The sequence below is a fragment of the Ursus maritimus genome, unplaced genomic scaffold, assembly GCF_017311325.1.
Source record: "Ursus maritimus isolate PB19 unplaced genomic scaffold, ASM1731132v1 scaffold_22, whole genome shotgun sequence".
NCBI classification, from domain to species: domain Eukaryota; kingdom Metazoa; phylum Chordata; class Mammalia; order Carnivora; family Ursidae; genus Ursus; species Ursus maritimus.
This window is the reverse complement of record NW_024424675.1, coordinates 42,800,080-42,818,169: the sequence shown is the minus strand read 5'-3', so window position 1 is coordinate 42,818,169 and position 18,090 is coordinate 42,800,080. Positions and strand designations below refer to the sequence as shown.

Sequence of the window (18,090 nt, the reverse complement as noted above, 5' to 3'; positions counted from 1 at the left end):
CCACGTCTGTAAAATGGGGGTAACAACATTCCTGCCTCTGGGAGTAGGTATCAGGTTGAGTTAATATTTGTTAAGTTTCTGGCCCAAGGTAGGCGCTCCCCAAGTGCACGTAAAATAAACAGAGATTTAGGCAAGGGTCTAGGAGGGGACACACCAAATAGTGGAGAGTTTGGAGGAGCGCCAGAAAGAGGACCTCTGACGTAATATTTTCATTTCTTTTTAAACCAAGAGAATGTGTTCTTGTAGCACTTGTGTAATTAAAACTTAATGAAATAAAAGTACACCCCCCGCACTTCCTCCCCCCTCTTTTGAACTCCGGAGGCGCCCGCCTCCCCGGCCGGTGGCCCCTCCGGCAGCAGACAATGGGAGAGGATTCGCCCCGGGCCCCGCCGGCTGGGAAGTTACACAAGTCCCCGACACGTATTTACATGACAAGGGCTCCCGGGCGTTTCTCGGAGCGGTCCGGGGCGTGTCTACGCGAATTCCAGTCTGACCTAGTCGACCTCCTTGGGGTCGGGTTAAAGTGTGCAAGGGGCGTAGGGGACTAGGGGCCTCGTGGTTCTGCAGACCTGGAGGCGGAGAGTCTCCTGCGAAATCAGGTAATAGGGGATCTGTAGGACTTCCCCCATCTTCTCCAATTCCCCGTACCCAGAGTCCAGGGACCTTCTTTGGGATGGGGCAGGCTTGCCCTAAACCGGGGTCAAGAACTCCGGGGTCCCAGAACGCACCCGCAACGCTCGGAGGTGAGGGTGGGAACGAGTCCCGCTTTCCCGGACCCGCGTGTCCAGGCCAGGGGTTCCAAACTGACCCCAGTAAGGGCGGGGACGCTGCACCCTTCCTCCGCCCGGCTGGTCCCGGGTCTACGCGGGCCGCCTCGCTCTGGCCCTTTAAGAGCCCGCCCCCTTCTCTGTCACCCCGCCCCGCGGCCGGGGAAGGGGGTGCGGGGGAACCTCGGCGGGGATTGGCGCAGCGCGCGCCCCCTCCCCGGCCCCCGCGCGGTGGGAACCGGCAGCCCCGTCTAGCGCTGACGTCAGACCGTCTGCCTGCCTCCGACCGCGGTCTCGGAGCGAAACCCGATCTCCTTGGACTTGAATGAGGAGGAGGCGGCGGCGGCGGCGGCGGCGCTCGGCTGCGGGAAGCCAGCAGCAGAGGCTCAGCCCCGGCGGCAGCGCGCGCCCCGGCTGCCAGCCCATTTCCCGGACGCCACCCGCGGGCACTGCCGACGCTCCCGGGGCTGCCGAGGGGCGGCCGGGGGGCGCAGGGGAGCGCGGCCCCGCGCACTGAGTCCCGCGGCGCCCCGGGAACTTGGCGGCGCCCCGAGCCCGGCGAGCCGGGGTGCGCCTTCCCCGCCGCGCGCCTCCTGCATGCGGGGCCCGAGCGCCGGGCGCCGGCCGGAACCCCCCCCGGCCGCCCCCGTGCCCCCTGCGCCCCGCGCCGAGACGCCGCGCCGTCCATGCACCGCTTGATGGGGGTCAACAGCACCGCCGCCCTCGCCGCCGGGCAGCCCAATGTCTCCTGCACGTGCAACTGCAAACGCTCTTTGTTCCAGAGCATGGAGATCAGTGAGTGACCCCGTGCCCCCCTCCCCTGAGGCCCCATGTCGGGCTCAGACCCCGAGTCCGGGCGCAGCTGCGGGCGGGGGCCCGGGCCTTGCGCGCCCCCTCGGGCCGTGCGCCCTGCGCCCCGGGCGCGCCCTCCTGGCTCGCGGCAGCTGGCGGCCGGCCCGGCTTTGTCCCGCGGCGCGGCGAGCCTGGCACGGCCCCCGCTGCCCGCGCCCCGCCCGCTGGGACTCGGACCCGGGGCCGAGCGACGCGGAGGGCGGCGGGGCGCCCGGCGCGGGAGGGCTGGGGCTGTCGGATCCGTGAAGTTTCCATTTTATTTCCCTAAGGGGCCGTCTCGATGGAGCAATTAGGCCGGCTCTTTATCAACTTTGGCTGGGGGAAGGGGGGTGGCGGGCGTGTGAGACACTGTCTGGCCTGCGGGGTGTCTGGGGCCCGGGGTGTGTGTCTGGAGTGTGCGTGGCGCTTCTGTCTCGGTCTGTGTGAGTGGGTTTCCTTGCGGCTGTGGAGTGTGCGTGTCTGTGTGTGTCTGTCTGGGTCTGGCGCGTCTCCGTGTCTCTCTGTGTCTGTGTGTCTGGGTCGCAGTCTGTCCGGGGAATATGTAGTCTTTCTGCGTCTCTGCCTATGTCCGGGTCTGGGTGCCTCTTTAGAGTGTGTGCCTAGCTTTGGGGGTTTGGGGACCATTTGCGTCCGGGTGTCTGGATCCAGGGTACAGCGCTGGTGGGTCTGGCCGAAGGTGGATCGGGAGTGTGTGTCTCATTGTGTGAGTGTCTGTGTCCACGACGCACCTATAAATAGCCTCTGTCTGGACAGCTTGGCTCAGCCTGGCTGGGACCGTGGTTGCAAATGAGTCAAAGTTTGGGGCTGTCTGTGTTTGGGACTGCCTGGCCCTGAAAGGAGGAGGTAGACCGAGGGTGGGGAGGGGGTGTTGGAACCTTGGCACCATCTCACCCTATACATCCAGAAGTTGAGCCAAATAAGCCTCTACTTCCGCCACACATAGCCCACTCAGGTGGAGGTTGGGTTGGGTGGAGTGCCTTCTAACCTGTACCCCCTCCCCAGCCCATCCTTGTGGGGACCTCTTGCCTCTCGGGGCTTCAGTTTCCCTACCCTCACCTCTGAGCACCCGAGGCAAGGGAGCACACAGCCCTTCCCTGCAAGGGCCAGCCTTCTTCCAGCTGGGACCAGGAGTCAGAGGCGGCCACCACTGAGCAGGGCAGTCACTGGGTGACTCATAAGCCAGTTTCCGCAGGCGGCTGCCACATTTTGTGGCCCCTGAGCCTGTACAGTGAGGCACAAGAGGTAAAAATAACCCATGACCGGTCCTGTCGGGGCAGGCTGGCCACCTTTGGTGGTGGGTCCTTCCACCCATGAGTGCCCCCCTCCCTCCAGCCCCGGAATTGAAAGCCTGGTTCCCCCCAACCCATCCCCCAAAGCCTCCCCGCGTCAGGCCAGCGAGGTGCCAGGAGAACCTGCCCAGAGCCAGCATTTGCGGAACTGAGTTGCATTAAACCAGATTGCTTCCCAAAGGCCCTTTGTGAACTCAGGAGGCTAATGAAATGCACGAGGATATTATTAAAATATGTTCGCACATGTTTGGAGAGAGCCTCGCCAGTGCTAAATGGCTTGCTGTTCAAGTACCCTTGGTGCCTCATTTTCCCCCTTCTGTAAAGCTGCCTTAGGGAACTCCCCACCCCAGAGGTCCACGCTGCTGTGTCGAACTTACTATTATGAGGACTGGGCACCGGTATTTTGCACTTGTCCTTGCTTTGTGTTCAGGACTTTTAAAAAAATTCATTCTTATTCCCATCCCTTCGTGGGCTCTTCGGCCCTGATGATGTTTTGGCTGACACCAAGATGTTGTTCCATCCATTGCCCTCCACCTGTGTGCTTCTCCCGGTCTGGCATCTGAGCGGGACCCTCGAGGTTAGCGCCTGGAACCCTGGCCTGTTCCAGCTGGCCCCGGGGTGGTGCCTGAGTCACCATGCACAGTGTAGTTTTACACACGGCCCCCTACTTACTGGAAGAAAGCCCAGGGCAGGAAGGGAAATGATCTTTAAGATGCAGGTATAATGTAACAGTTAGTTGGAAGTGCTAATCAGATTTCCCCGAAAGGGTCTGGTGAGGAAGCCTGAAGGCCTGGAGTTTTCTTTGTACAAAAAGATGGGGAGGAAAATTTGAAGTGCGGAAGGAAGGGCACATTTCACGTGGTAGGGGTTGGGGGTGGTTTGCACGCAGAACGTCAAAGATGGAGTTGGAGCTGGGCTGCGGGGGCAGTGTCCCCGTGGCCCTTGGTAGGTTCCTTCAGCTGCCTTAGTTTCCTCATCTGAAAAATGAGACCCTGACGGTTGAAATCGAAAATTCTACCAACTTTCAAGATGGGGCCTCTGCCCTCCAAAGTCTGGCTGGAGGTTCCAGTGCCAAGAATGGCTCCCCTCCCCTTGGACAGCGCTGGGTCCCTGGTGCGGCGTTCAGTTGCCCCAAATCTCAGAGCTGGCTGGAGCCTTGTCCAGCTCAGGTTTTTACAGGTGAGGGAAGGTGGCAATGGAAAGCTTTGCCCCCGGTCCCCAATGCACGTTGGACCCAGACCCAGCGTCATTTCTCAGGAAGCGCACACTCTGCCTCTTGAATTTGGAACTTGGGCCCCGCAGTAGGTCCATCTTGAACTTGGGGGCTGGAGGAAATCAGCAGCATCGCCCACCGGTGCACTTGGGAGGGTGGGAACCGGGCTGTCTCCAAGGAAGCCCGATGCAAGATACTGCCAGCACACACCGGGGGCCCCCAATTTTCCCTGAGAGTCAGGGGGTGAGGGTCGCTCTCTGATGGGAGTTCACTGTACCCAAGATACCCCACAGAAAAATATGCTGTTCTTTAAAAAAGCCAGGGGTCCTGTGGTTAAAAACAGCCGGCTCTGGTGACAGCCCACCAGAGCTGACAGTAGGGATTTGGCCAGGCGACTTTTCAGGAAAGGGTTCCTCTGGCATGCATGTTTCTTGGCGTTCTTGTTGACCTCTTTATAGGTCTGTCTCTTAGAAATTAGCCCCTGCCTTTCTCCTCCAGCTTCTGCTTGAGGCTTTGGGGGGCAGGTGGATGCCCCCTCTGCCTGGACAGACTGACGTGTGCCATACGGCTCTTGGCACCTGTGCGGCATTTCTGGAGGACCCTGGGCCGGGCCCTGCCCCACACCCACCCTGGACCCCTGTATCTATGGTGGCAGTTGTGTTTCTTAACACCACCAATATCATTGAGCCTCTGATTCCTCTTCCACACCCAGTTCCCAACAGATATTCCCAGACAGCTTGCAGAAACGCCCAGGACACCGGTGCCCCATGTCTCAGATCCGGGGCATTTCACCCAAGGCACCAGGACGTCCTTGGGGGGGGGGGGGCGCTGTGTGGTGTAGAGGTACTTAGCGGCATCTCTGGCCTCTGCCTGCTACATGCCCGTTGGAGTAGGCTTCTGCTCCCCCCACCAAGTCGTAACACCCCAAAATGTCTCCGGACTTCGCCTGGTGTCCCCTGCGGGGGCACATGGCCCTGGCTGAGAACTGCTGTTTTAATCAATTATTTCTCCGGGGGGTGGGGGGGCAGGGGGTGGAAGGGAGTTGTCAGAAGCTGAAGCTCAGTCCCCTTCAGAGATCAGCCCCTGTGAAGGCCCGTGGTCGTGCTCAGAGGTGACGCCTGCGTGTCGTTCCCTTGGCCTTTATGGAGGGCCCCTGGGGTGCCACGCAGGAAGGACAGGGGGCTCCGTCTTGGATTTGCATGTATTAGGAGGGGAGACTGGCACCCTGCAGGCCTATAGTTCAGAATTTGGTTTAACTGTGGCCGTCTAGCTCGAGCTGTTTCCCCCACGGGCCCTCTCAGCGGGGCCTTTTAACCCACATGTTTTCCGACTGTCTGGGTTTTAGGTTGAGGTGCAAATCCTAGACTGGCTCTCAGGTCAGACAGTTGGCCACAGCTCCCCAGGAGGTCTGGGGTAAGCCAGCCACACCACCCGGCGTGGCCCAGGGTCAGGGCCCAGCTTCGTGTTTCTCAAGGCAGAGAGTAAGTAATTGCTGCTCGGCCGCGGACGCAGTCTGCCCTCCGCGCTGTGCAAATGGAGGCCCTCTCCCTTGGGAGGAGAAGGGAAATGGAGGGGGGTGTGCAGCTGCTGGGGAGAGCAGGCCCTTCGGGAGGGCCGGGGTGGCCGCAGCTTTAACAGGACAGCAGGGTGTGAGTGTCCCGCAGCAGTCCCACACCTGCCAGCTCAGGTGCGCTGGGCACCTGCCCTCACCGCGCCCCTGGTTTGTGCAGTGGTTAACGAGTAAAACCGTGCTGTAGAGGAGCTTACCAGTGGTGGGACCCAAGCTACCACGTGGGGGGTATGGGCCACGTGGCTTTTCCTCTTCGGGTTTTTATCATCCAAAGACCAAGTTTGCAGGGGATTCGCGGTCTGGGGTCCTGCCCGAAGAGAAGTACCTTACCAGTGCAAGTTGGGAGGCCGTGCTCCCGCCAGCCCGGGGTGCTTGTCTGGCGCACGTGCTGAGGGGGCAATCAAAGCCAAGGGCCTGCTTTGTGCTTCTGAAAAGGGTCGTGTGCCCACATGCATGCACGTGTGTGTGCGCGCGCGTGCCAGTGCACGGTTAGGGGCACGTGTGGAGGCCCCGCGTGCTGGCAGGCCCACCCCTCTTTGTGTGCCTGGGAGCGAGGAGGATGGCTCCGTGCTGCGCCCGGGGCTCCCCGCAGCCAGGGAAGCGAGGCTCAGGGTGGGGTGGCCTGCAGAGACCTGGGGCTGAGTCCTGCCTGACAGGGCATCCACCGCGCGGGCCCTGTGTGGCCAGACCTCTTCGTTTCAAGGACCCGGACAGCTGGATTTTGATGTAAAACTCTTGGTTTTTCAGGACTGGCAGTTCTTTTTTCCTCTCGCTTCGAGGGCCCCACGACACCTGCCCGCAGACCTGATCTGTCCGTGGGTTGGGGTGGGTCGAGCGTGTGACTGGGGGCCAGGGAGATGGGAGCCCGGTCCAGCTCTGGCACTTACTGGCTGTCCTGTGGTGCTAGTGGAAAGCGGGGTAACGGCAGCTCCCATGTGCTGGGGGACTGTGCCTCTTCAAAGGTTATTCTCAAGTGTGGCCTGGTATCTATGCAGCCCCGTGTTCATGGGGGTTGGTGGTGACACTGGGGGAGGACTAGTTTCAAGTGTCTGCTCAGTCCTGTTTCCTGGCGGTCACTGCCTGATGAGGAGGCCTGCACCAGAAAAAGGTTTCCCCGTCCTGGGGCTGGGGTGCTGGCAGGGGTGGGGGCGTTGGAATAAACAGGCCCGTGTGGGGACCGTGACCTTGAAGATGGAGGGACTTGAATATTTGCCTTTCCTTGTCCCTGCCCGGCCCACCACAGAGGTGGCTGGGAAACCACCAGCATGCCCACTCCAGGGCAGGAAGCCCCACAAGGTCTCCCAGGGACCCCCTTGGGCTCCCACAGTCCACAGCCAGCTTTGGAGACCGGGGCTCTGTGGGCCTGGGAGGCACAAAACTTAGCCCATGAAGTCAGTAGCACCCTGACATCCAGACACCCCACCAGGTCCAATGCAGAAGACGACCCGGAGCACGAAACCCAGAAACGAGGGATGGTCTGAGGCTCCCATTTTTTGAAAATTAATTTCAGTTTTTAACAAGTGAGCGTATACAGACTGTGAACCATCAGAATAAGACCCTGATTTTTGTTTTCCCCTGGGGGGTGGGATGGGGGCACCTTGTCTGCTTGACGTCTCTGAGCACCTGTGTCTTCACGTGCTGCCCTGCCCCCTCCCCGAGGGGGCTGCCCCTTTCATGAAGTCATGACAGTTTGGAGCATTGACAGTCAACCTCACTTTCCCTTCGAGTGACACGGCAGAGCCGAACTGTGTCACCTGTGGGTCTCGTCAGGGCTTCGTCAGGTGCCGGTGGAGGCATCTGTCACCAAGCTGGGAAAAGTCCCAGAATGGCTTGCTGACAAGAGCGGGGGCTTCAGTGCACCGGGATGGGCCTAGAAAGGGTTGGGGCATTCCCAGGCCTTCCCAGAGCCACAGCACGGCTTTTCTCTTCTGTTTCCGGGTGACTGATGGATTTTTGCTTCCACTCCCTTCCTTAGTTGGATATGGAGAACTTCCTGTGTGCCAGGGGTACCAGTGACGCATTTTTTCTCAATCTCCAAAACAGCTCTGTGAGAGAGCTATTGCTCTCTCCGATTTGCAGATGCAAAAAATGCGTTCAGAGAGGGTAAGACACTCACCCCAGGTCACACAGCCAGGAACTGCTGCTCTGTTGGAATTCAGACCTGAGCTCCCCGACCCCACACTCCCGCTCCCACTATTTCGTCCCCACACCACCACGTCGGCTCCCCGAGCCCCAGCGTTAGCTTTCTAAGACTAGACATTGGCAGTGGTGGGTTAGATTTCGTCCCAAGACTGCAAGCCCACGTTGGACCATTCACTAGGGAAGAACGCTCACAGATCTCGGGTGCGCGGTCGGGTCCATTGCACTCTGGCGGCACACTGGCTGTCATTCGTTCGCAAGGTGTCCCCCAGACAGGCGTCCCCTCATCAGGCTGCGCGAAGAGCTGGCGTCTCTGCATCCCCAGTACCGCCACCTCCAACGTTGGGGTAGGACATGGGTGAATGGCCCAGGGCTGTTCCCGGAGGGACCGTATCTGTTCACCTTACCCTGATTTCCAGGCCATCTGGGTCGAGAAGGGGGTGCCCAGCCATTTCGCAGGTCATCACATAGCGACTGTGCTGCCGAGTGCCGGGACCCCATAGACAGAACCCTGCCCTCTGGGGGCTGCCCTTCTAGTGAGCAGACCCAAATCGAGTTTATTCCAGGGCGGGGCCTGGGAGGGAGTGGAAACGAGGCCACTTTGGACGCCTCTCCCAGGGAGGCTCCCCCAGGCTCCCAGACCCATCATCCTGTTTGGGCTCCAAGAGCACCCCTGGGGGTTTCTCCTGTCACAGCTGTCATGTTGTGTTGGGTATTGTGTAATTCATCTTCACTTGTGTTGTTTCTGGTCACCAGACACGGAGGGGTTGGGGACCGTGCCCGTTTTGCTCAGTCTGTCCCCCGAGCCTGCAGATACCCCTGATGTGGAAGAGGCGGGAAGGAAGGGGGTCTGGGCAGGGCGCGTGGGCAGTCTGGAAGAAGCGTCCAGACTGGACAGGACGCAGTCAAGTTAAAGACTCTGAAAACCATCCTTTTCAGGGCATGCGCTGCGTCCCCCCCAGGCCTCCACCAGCACCCCCGTAAAATGGAGGGAAGACCAGCACCTGCTTCGTGGGTGCGCAAGACGGTGGCCCGAGCACTGAGAAGCACCTCGGGGGCACAGACTCGTGTTTTGAATGCATCAAGGAAGTTTACTGTCTGTGGGCAGGAACGGTGCCTTCACCTGCAGCCACCATTGCTTCTGGAAACGTCAAAGCTGCACTAAGGGGCAGGCCTGCCTCCCCTGCTTCAGCCAGGGCTGTCCTGGGAGGTCAAGGTCTCTCTTCCGATTGCTTCGGTGCTTAGAGCATTGAAACTCCAGAAAGGCACAGCGGCCGCCCGCGCCCAGCCCCACAGGGAGAATTTGTAGGGCAGTTCTTCTCTGGACACCTCCTCCAGACATAGAGTGTTGGGGTTACTCTCCTGCCCGGTGTCACCTACGAGCGGAGCTGGCGTTTGCTCTGAGGCAACGGTGAGACGCCACGTGTTGACAGGTGCTGGGGTGGCTCCCGTGACTCACCTGGGAGGTATCAGGGGGGATGGGATCTTCCTGATGTTCTGGCAGATTCTAATATGTATTTGTTTTGCATTGGGTTGGGGGTGGAAAGAAGGGGTGGGTCACTTGGCTTAGAGTTGGTGCCTGCGATGCCTGGTGTCCTGATGGCCTGATGGCCTGATGTCCAGAGCCTCGGGGAACGTGGACTCTGAGTTTCTTTCCCTTCAGATGCATTGTAGCTAAAATCAATGAGTATCGTGTCAGTGGGTTTGGGAAATAACTCTGCTAGCAGAGACTTTTAATTATTTGGTAGCAAGTGTAACATCCCCAGTGGCCCTGGGATCTGGATGCCGGATAAAGTTTGCTTCTGGCCTCTAGGAGCTGGCTCTTGGCTCTTCAAGCTGCACTGTCCCCTTGAAGCACCTGCCCTGTCCCCTTGAAGCACCTGCCGGCTCTCCACGGCGCACGGCGCACGGCACCGGGCTCCCCCCGGGCTGGACAGAAGGACACAGCCTACACCTCTGAACAGTTGCGCGGGTTCAAGGCCCCGCCTTGCCTTGAAGTTTGGAGAAGTTGTCCCAGATCTTTTGTCCCTCACGGGGACTTCGGCGATGGGGACGGGGGCAGCCGTGCCGAGTCGCGCTGAGGACCGATACCGCTTTTGCGTGCTCTTGGCCCAGAGTAGATGGTCGGTACAGGGTGAAGCGGTCGGTGAGTGAGCGGATCTGTGGTGCTCCTCACTTGCCCCCGTGACTGATGGGGAGCCATCGATCCCTGGCATGCCCATCATGGCGGCCTCGGGTGGGAGAGTCTTTGTTGGTCCTGAGGTCTCCGGGAGATGAGGTTTCCATCCCTGGCTTTGGGGGGCAGTAGAAGTGACAAATCCAGCCATGGATTTGTTTTGGAGTCAGTAGTTAAGAATATAGATATATGTGCTTTAATATATAAAACTGCATATTTTTGGATATATGAAAGATACACAGATATTTTGTGACATTAAATATGTAGAACATTTTTAAACGTGTGCATTCCACCCACCAAGGCTGGGAGACTTTTTTGAGGTCCCTTGACTGGAGGCCACAGTGGGGACCCTGCCTCCCACAGGTGTGCCAAGCCTGAGCCTGAGCCTTCCCTGGCTTTGCCCGGGGTGCACCAGGGCAGCTGAAATCTTCAGCCTCCATCTTCAAAACAGAAAGAGACGTGGGGAGCTGAGTCAGATTTCCAGCAGATTTAGGGGGAAAGCAAACTGCCCGTTCCTGAAAGAGGTTTTCTGTCCCAGTGGCCCTCGTTACCTGGTCACTGCCAGGGGCTGGCTTTACCCATGGCGGTCCAGGCAGCTGCCGGGAAGCCCAAGAGCCTAAGCCAGGTGTAAGCTCAGTTTTATTTTTTCCTGTGTCGGTTTGCCCACAAGGATCTGATGTCCCTGGTGGGGATGCTTTCACACTTCGCAGAAGCTTGTGCAGGAAGCCTGGCCAGCAAGGTTCAGCCCAAGGCCTGTGGGGTGATTCATCCCAGAGGTCGCACTTCGTTAGAGAGGCTCAGAATTTGCATATGGGCACAGTGAGAGCTCTTTCGTCATCACCCTAAGTTTTATAGTAGGTAAAATAGCTTTGGTCTGAACTGTCTGCAGTTGGTGTGCATGGAGACATTGTGGGAGCATTTGGTTGTATTGTAGACGTTATCTGGTTATTGTGTTGCAAAATCCTGGTCACAGAAGTGAAAAATAGTTCTACTACAGCTAAAAGTGAATACGAAGATTTTTACTGAAACGACGTGTATATGTGCTTACTTCCTCTACGTCGTTTCTGTGGCTGCATGTCTTAAGGATTTCACAAATGTCTTAAAGAACCCGCCAGGAGAAAGTAGAAAGTGAGGTCCCCGGGAGCCCTGCAAGACGTTGGTGGCCTCCCCACCCCATTTTGCAAATTCCCATGTCGATAGGCTGATGATGTGCTGGAGCTGGTCGTAGCTCTAATTGCCCTCCTAAAAACAATTTAGTCGGTAATAATTCTGTAAACCTATGAATCAACTTTGCGAAAACACCCTGAGTAATTTCTTTGTTCTTTTCTTTCTACTTTGTAATTGGTGTCTGTAAAAGCCAAAGGTTTGGTCTTGCGGAAGGCATGATTCATTTATTGGTGTCTGTGCTGCCCCGTTATCGTTCAGTCATTGGAGAACGCCGTCGCGGTGAGCCCTGAGTGATTCATACCAGGCTGAGCTTGGCAGCCGATGGGGTCACGGCCATAGCAGGAAACTATTTTTTCTAATCTATTTATGGTATGGGAGGGAGAGGGGGGTGTATTGAGGTGATGGAGAGAGTGTCGATTACGTCGGTGAATATAACCGATTAAATAACACCGACAGGCTCTTTAAACGCCACTCCATTTGGCTGCTGGTGATCGTTACGGGAGATCACAGCTAAATACGCTCCTATCTCGGGTGTATCTTGCCCGTGTTTATGGATCCCGGCTCCTGAGCAGGCTGGCACGTAGAGACGCCCCTGACGGCGTCTCGGAGCTGAGTTTCCCGTCGAAAGGGCACACATGCAGAGAATATTGCCTTTTTAAAAAAAAAAAAACAAAACTCTGTCGTCTGGGGGTCCACCGTGGAACGGTTTAAATGTCCAGGTTTAAGAGTCAGAGGCCATTCCCCACCCTCCCCTCAGTGTTCCTCACAGTGACAATTATTCGATGTTTGCAATGGTCGAGTGTTTCCTTATTCTGCAAAGTGTGGGGACTTACACGTGGAGCGGCTCATTTTGCCTAATTTTATTACTTACTTTTGGCCCTAAATAAAATTGTCACTACCCTCCCATCTAGAGGCTAATTAGAGTTGCTTGCTGCATGGCCCAGAGGTGTAATTATGAGTCCAACTTCCGGTTGTCCGTGTAAATCCTGGCTCTGCCTGCACGTGCGTAATCCCCGCGTTGCTTATGTGGAGTTGACGAATATTTCTCCCCGCGGTCTGCTTCTCTGGTGACTGTCCGTCTGCCCCACTCAGTCCCCCGGATCCTGCCGTCCGCATCACCGAATGAGGGCCCGGCTCGAGCACTGGTGAGTCCCCAGCTCCTGGGACCCTTTACTTAGAGGAGAGCCCGGCCCGTGGTTATTGAGCGGCTTCGAGACTCCAGGGCGTGGATCGGGGATGAGCGTGTGGCCGTCCGTCCCGCACCGCCCTTCCTGCCCGGGACAGACATGGCTCATCCGAGCAGCGTCCACTCTTGCTGGGGAGACTCTCCCCGAGGTGGTGCTCCCGGGTCCACTCCTGGTCGGGGCTCAGAAAGGGCTGGACTGTGGTGTGGATGATTCTCAAGAAGGGAGCTGGGAGCTGTCTGCGCAGGGCCGTCCAGCGGGGAGAGGCGTGAGGGCTGCAGGACCCCCTCCGAGCTACGGAACAACTCACTTCTGTGAGTTCTAGGAGGGTGCCACCCGCTTGGAGTGCCCCAGCCTCCTGCCTTCAGCTCTCAGGCTTGGGGCCCTCCCAGACCTCCAGGCTTGTGCAAGCTGAGATCTGCAGAAAGACCCCCCATTCCTGTTATTCCCCAGCATCTCCACAGCACTTCATTTGTCTGTCTTTAAAATCGGGGTCACGAGCCTCCATGTCACAGAAGCCTCCACTTTACCTCCACAGCCTCTTTCCCCTGGGTATCTTGAGCCCTACCCCAAGCACACTGCAGCATTCCTTTACACTCTAGTGAGAATGAGCTCTGGACCTTTTCCCCAGCATAGACTCGGGCGAGGGGGTGTGGGGCTTGGGAAGAAGACCGAGAAAAGCTAGGAGGCAGGCAGTGTTCAGGGAGTGGGCACCTGGCACCTGGCAACTTTGTCTGTCTGATCTTTTTCTTAGTGTTCGCCCACTGTGACATCGTGGCTTTCCACACCGCAGCTGTACCTGCTGACCAGCATTGTGCGTGCCCAGCCTCACTGTGCCTGGGGCAGTCCCCCTGTGCACCTGAGGAGCCCGAGCTAGGTCAGATGCCACGGTGTGGGAGGTCACGAGGAGCAGAGCAGGATTTGAACTTGGGCTTTGGGGCTTCAAAGCCTGTGTTTTGCCCACCATCCCCTAAGCTACAGAAGCTCCCGTCCCCCACTGCAAGGGTATGGTCTCTCTGGCTTCTCCAGCTGCCTCGTTCAGTCTTCTCCGTGCCCCTTCTTGGAAGGGTCCCTGGGCAGTGATGCCTGGAGCTCAGGCCTGAGAGAGCAGGAATTTGTCTGGCATTGAGCTGCTGCTGAAAGGAGAGAGGGGTCACCATGGCTTGTGGGGTGCTGGGTGGGCTGGGCTCCTGAGAGCGGGTGGAGAGAGCTTAGCAAACCTCACAGCGGAAGGCATTCCTCCAGCCGCCGCTGCACTCAGGTGTCCCCGGTGCTGGCTGCACGGGAATGCCGCCTGGGGGCTCGCAAGCCCGATGCTCAGGGGCGCTCCAGGCCAGCTCCTGGGGACAAAGCCAGCAGCCGGGATGCTGAACCCTCGTGGTAATTCCAGGTGGAGCTGCAGCTAAGCCGAGGTCCAGGGAGGGAGAGGAGAAAACCAAGGCCAGTTTTCAGCCCAAAGCCCTTCTGTTACGAATGGAGGCCTGCTTCTAATGCTGTTGTCATCGCAAGGACACCTCACACCAACAGGGACTCTGGGTGTGCCGGGACAGTGCTCCCACTCATGGGCGACCCTCCCGGAGGCAGCAGTGGGACCCTGGGTGGCCTTGCCTCCCGGCGCAGGGCTCACCTGCATGCTGTGTTCTGGACCAGGTGCTGGGAACGGCTGAGTGACCCCTGAGGCCTCCAGCCAGCCTCGGGGTCAGGGGGTTCCCTGGGGTTCGGTGCGTACCGTGATCAGGGTGGTCACTCGGCATCCTGGCTTCTTTTTCTGTCCCTGTGGCTGGCGGGACACGGTCCCCGCCTGGGCCGCAGCTGGAACTGCCCTGAACCTTTGCCTCCTGGGTTTTTGGCGACCTATGCGAGGCTTTCTGCCTCACTGGAGGTGGCACCTCGCTTTTATGAAAAGGTTTCTTCGCACAAGGAACAGAGGGGGAGAAGACAGGCAGAGACGGCACTGGCGGGTCCCCGGTTGAAGGCAGAATGTTCTTTCTGGACAGGAGGTTTTCTTGTCCCTGATGCCCTGGATGAGCCCGTGCTCGTCTCTCTGCTCCGCCTTCTCCTCTTGTCGGTTCTCTTCTCTGTCAAATGGGCATAATCGAACCTAGGGCTTTGCGAGAAGGAAGAGCCCCTCAGACCTCACCCACTGTCCCTTCTCTTCTCTTAAGTTGTTAACCTTCCTCTGGAACCCGTGTTTTCCCCGCTCTGATGTGTTTATTGGGGTGTCATTTACAGACACAAAGTGCACAGACATAGAATCCGTTGTGATGAGTTTGGCAAACGTGTGTATGGGACACCTGTCCAGACCAAGACGTGGAAACTTCTGTCCCCGGACGGGTTCCCTTTCCGGTCTGTGCCAACCCCCTGGAGCAGACACTGCCGGCCAGTCCTTCCTAGTGGGGAGCTTGGCATACATGGAATCACGCTGTGTGTTCACTCTTCTTGTTTGACTTTTCTTGCTCAGTCTCCCGACTTTGAGACCCACCGCGTAGTGTGGGTCCGCAGTGATGCCTTTTTACCCCTGTGTAGCATTCCCTGGTGTGGGGGAGGCTTGGGGTGGCACCGCTCAACAGGGCAAGGGGACTGTAGAGGGCCAAGCTGGACCCAGAGGACTCACGGTCCACGGGTGGAATGCCAGCTGCCTGTGGGGGAAAAGCTTTTGTAACCTGAATCTGGGCCTCATACATGGGGACGTCTGTCTGTCCAGCCCTGGCCAGGGGGACTCAGGGTGGCCGCAGAGTCCTTGGAGACTCAGCAGGCTAGGCCCCTGCCGCCGCCTGGCACGGCCCCGCCAGCCACCGATGCCAGCCCGCCTGCTCGCCTCACCTGGCGTGCATTCCTTTGCAGGGAATGAGGATGTGGGTGACCCCAGACAGGTATGAATCATGTCTGGGGGAGGCGGTTACTCAGAGGCGGTAGCAGTGAGGCTGCGTTCCTGCCGGCTGACGGATGGCTTGGGCCTCAGAGTGGAGCTGTGGGTCGGGGGTTGGAGCAGGCCTCCCTGGGGAGTGAGGGGCTGGACACCGGGGTCCCCGGCTAGCCTTCTCTGCGGAAGGACTGGAAACCGCAGCATGGCTTCAGAATCGTGGCGGCGTGGCTGTTGTGGCCTTTGTGCCCTGGTCCTCACCTCGTCTGTCAGACGGGGGTGTGCCTGAACGTCCGGACTCCCTTGGGCTGTATGTGGCAATACGGTTCGCTCCTGCTGTGACTGATCCCTGCCGTGTGCCAGCCGCCGGGTCACGTGGAGGCCCCGCGGAGCTGCTGTCACTGGACCTGTTTCTCAGACCGGCACGCTGAGGTGCAGAGGACAGAAGTCACTTGCCCAAGGGCACGCTTGCCCACAGGTTAATTGAGCTGCATCTGGATCCCGTTGAAGCCACCTGTGTCCTAACTGTCCCACCTTGTAAGTGTGGAGAAACCGACAGGCCCACAGCAAACTGGGAAACTGTGAGAACATTTTCGGTGGCGTGCGGATGGGCATTTTAAATTTCTCCGTTAAGTACTTAGGCTGCTGTATGTTAAAAGCACGTTAGGATAAATGGAACCCCCGATTTCCTAAGGGTTATTGTTGAAGACAAGAGTAGGTAGTAAAAGTGAGTTGATTGAATAGGATTTAAATTTTGAAATTAAAATATTTAGGAGTTTTAATTCCTTTCATGGATATTTGGAAATGGCAAAAATCAGGAAGCCTGGTTGGGAGTTATGTGCTAAGAGGCTCCTGCCAGGGACTCCTTGGAGGTCCCCAATAGCAACGGCAGACTGATGGCCCCTCCTGCAAAATGGAGGCACCTCACTCTTTCGCCTTCCAAGGTCACCCGGCCATTTGAAGGTCAGGGTCAGCTCGATTCTCATGAGAGCAAGGTCACAGGGGCACGGGGTCCTCTAAAGGGAACCCCAGGGGCAAGTTCAGGGGTGGGAAGTTAGGGATGAAGAGGGGCTCCCCCCTCCTTCCTCCAGACACAGAGCTGGGAGCAGCGTCAGCCGGTGGTGGGGCTCCAGGCTTGGTCTCGGGGTGGTGCCGATGACGGGGAAGCCAAGCCTCGGCCCTTTCGGACTCTTGACGCGCCCCACGCAGTGTGCAGGGGAGTGCCTGTCACAGCCGTGTGTCATGTGGATCTCTGTGTGTGTTTTAACTGAGATCTCGAAGTTCTTTTTTGGCAATGGAAAAAAACCTCCTTAATTTAATTGCCCTACGGTGCCTGAAGCGGTTTGATGCTTTGCAGAATAGATCTGTGCTTTACTACCTGGCCTCCTGATGCACCGTTTTGGCTCTGGGGGTGGGGGGCACAATGGATGCAAGTGAGGCAAGGGGCTTAGGTGTGTCCCAGCTCTGGGCCTCGCAGGGGTGCGTGGGCACAACTGCCGTGCTCCGGACGCGCCGTCCACACTGCGTCATCCCTGCCGTCACCGGGTCACTGCTGGGAAAGGCTCCCGTGGCAAAGACGTTGGGGGAAGTTCTGCCGCCTGTCTGGCTTGGGGTTTGGCAGAGCCTGTGCTTTATTTCTGCTCTCCTCGAAACAGTTGGCGTGTGACAGGTGGTGGAGGGAGCTGTTTGAAGACCCCACAGTGACACCAGCTTTGGACCTCCTCAGAGGGATCAGAGTCCCTCAAGGGGACTGGTCTGGCTGGGGTGAGGCAGGCTCCTTTCCAAGGAGCTCCCGATTCAGAGACCTTCCTGCACCTGGAGCCCAGGGGCTGGGGCTGGTCCCGGGGCTCCATCTGGTCCTAGGGGACCGAGAGGAAAAAGCAAGCAGGCTGTTCCTCACCCCACCGGCCTCACTGGCAGGGCAGGGGAGAGCACATGGCACTTGCCCCCTTGCCCTCTCGCTGCGCATCCCGGGCCGGCCTCCTACCTGACTACCTGTCTAGGAATTTTTATTGCAACCCACAAAGGCATTGCAGCTTGGCTGGAATGTGCAAGGTCCTGGCCGCACGGGTGGGAAGGCAGAGGCAGAGGCGGAGGCCCTTGGCCTGCTCACAAGCTGAGTGTGGACGGTGTGCTTCAGGGCCTTTCTGGGCTTTGTGCTGTCTCTTTGTGCCCTCATGCTGCCTGAGGGTGGTCCTGGTCCGATTCGACCACTTCCCCTGTGACCTCGACAGCAGGGACTGGAGCAGCCGTTGATGACGACGAGGTGCGAAAGCCAGGAAAATAGTCCTAAGAGTAAAACAGGTCCTGGGCAGCCCTGCCGTGCCCCTAAACACATTGCCCAGCGCCGTCCTGTCCTATGGAACCCTCCCAGCCCCCTGGCAGCGGTTCCTGTTGTTAGACCCATTGCACAGACGGGCACACTGAGGTTTAGAGGGTGCTTCCCTTAGGTCCCATGACTGGTGAGTGGCAGAGCCAGGACTGAACCCCAGCAGCCTGGCTCCCGTGCCCACGAATCGAGCTGAGTGTGGGCTGCAGGCTCCGCCAAGGGATCATCATGGCCCCTCCTGGACCCGCACGGCCTTGCCAGTCCCCGGGAGAGATGGTAGCTCAAGTCTCCTAGAGCTCTACCTTTCCTCTCCACCTCGAAGAGGGCCCAGGTGAGGTGAGGGCTGGACCTTGAAGAGTGTCTGGGTGAGGCCTGGAGCTCTGGGTTGACTCCGGCTGCCACATGCCACCCTGGCAGTGGGTGCCAAGCCAGCAGCGCCAGCCGGCGTGGGAGAGGCCGCTCTGCCTCTTCTCCGTCTGGCAGCCTCGGCCCTCAAGGAATTCGTCCTGGGGCCAAGAGTGGCCTTGGCCGTGCCGGTCCT

General features: G+C 58.5%; 1 protein-coding gene across 3 annotated transcripts in view; it reads left to right on the top strand.

Annotated features, from left to right (window-relative positions):
• Positions 1 to 487: 487 nt before the first annotated feature.
• The window catches only part of PMEPA1 (prostate transmembrane protein, androgen induced 1), a 56,726-nt gene continuing 39,123 nt past the window's right edge, over positions 488 to 18,090 (top strand). The window contains exon 1 of one of the 3 annotated variants that reach the window (XM_040638513.1): positions 488 to 599. Coding sequence is in view for 2 of the 3 variants with exons in the window: in XM_040638510.1 (XP_040494444.1) it covers positions 1,454 to 1,562 (109 nt within the window). In the remaining variant the exon portion in view is untranslated. Of the gene's footprint in view, positions 600 to 1,403; positions 1,563 to 18,090 lie in introns of those variants that run through there. The other 2 variants (XM_040638510.1, XM_040638508.1) reach the window with 2 other exon arrangements.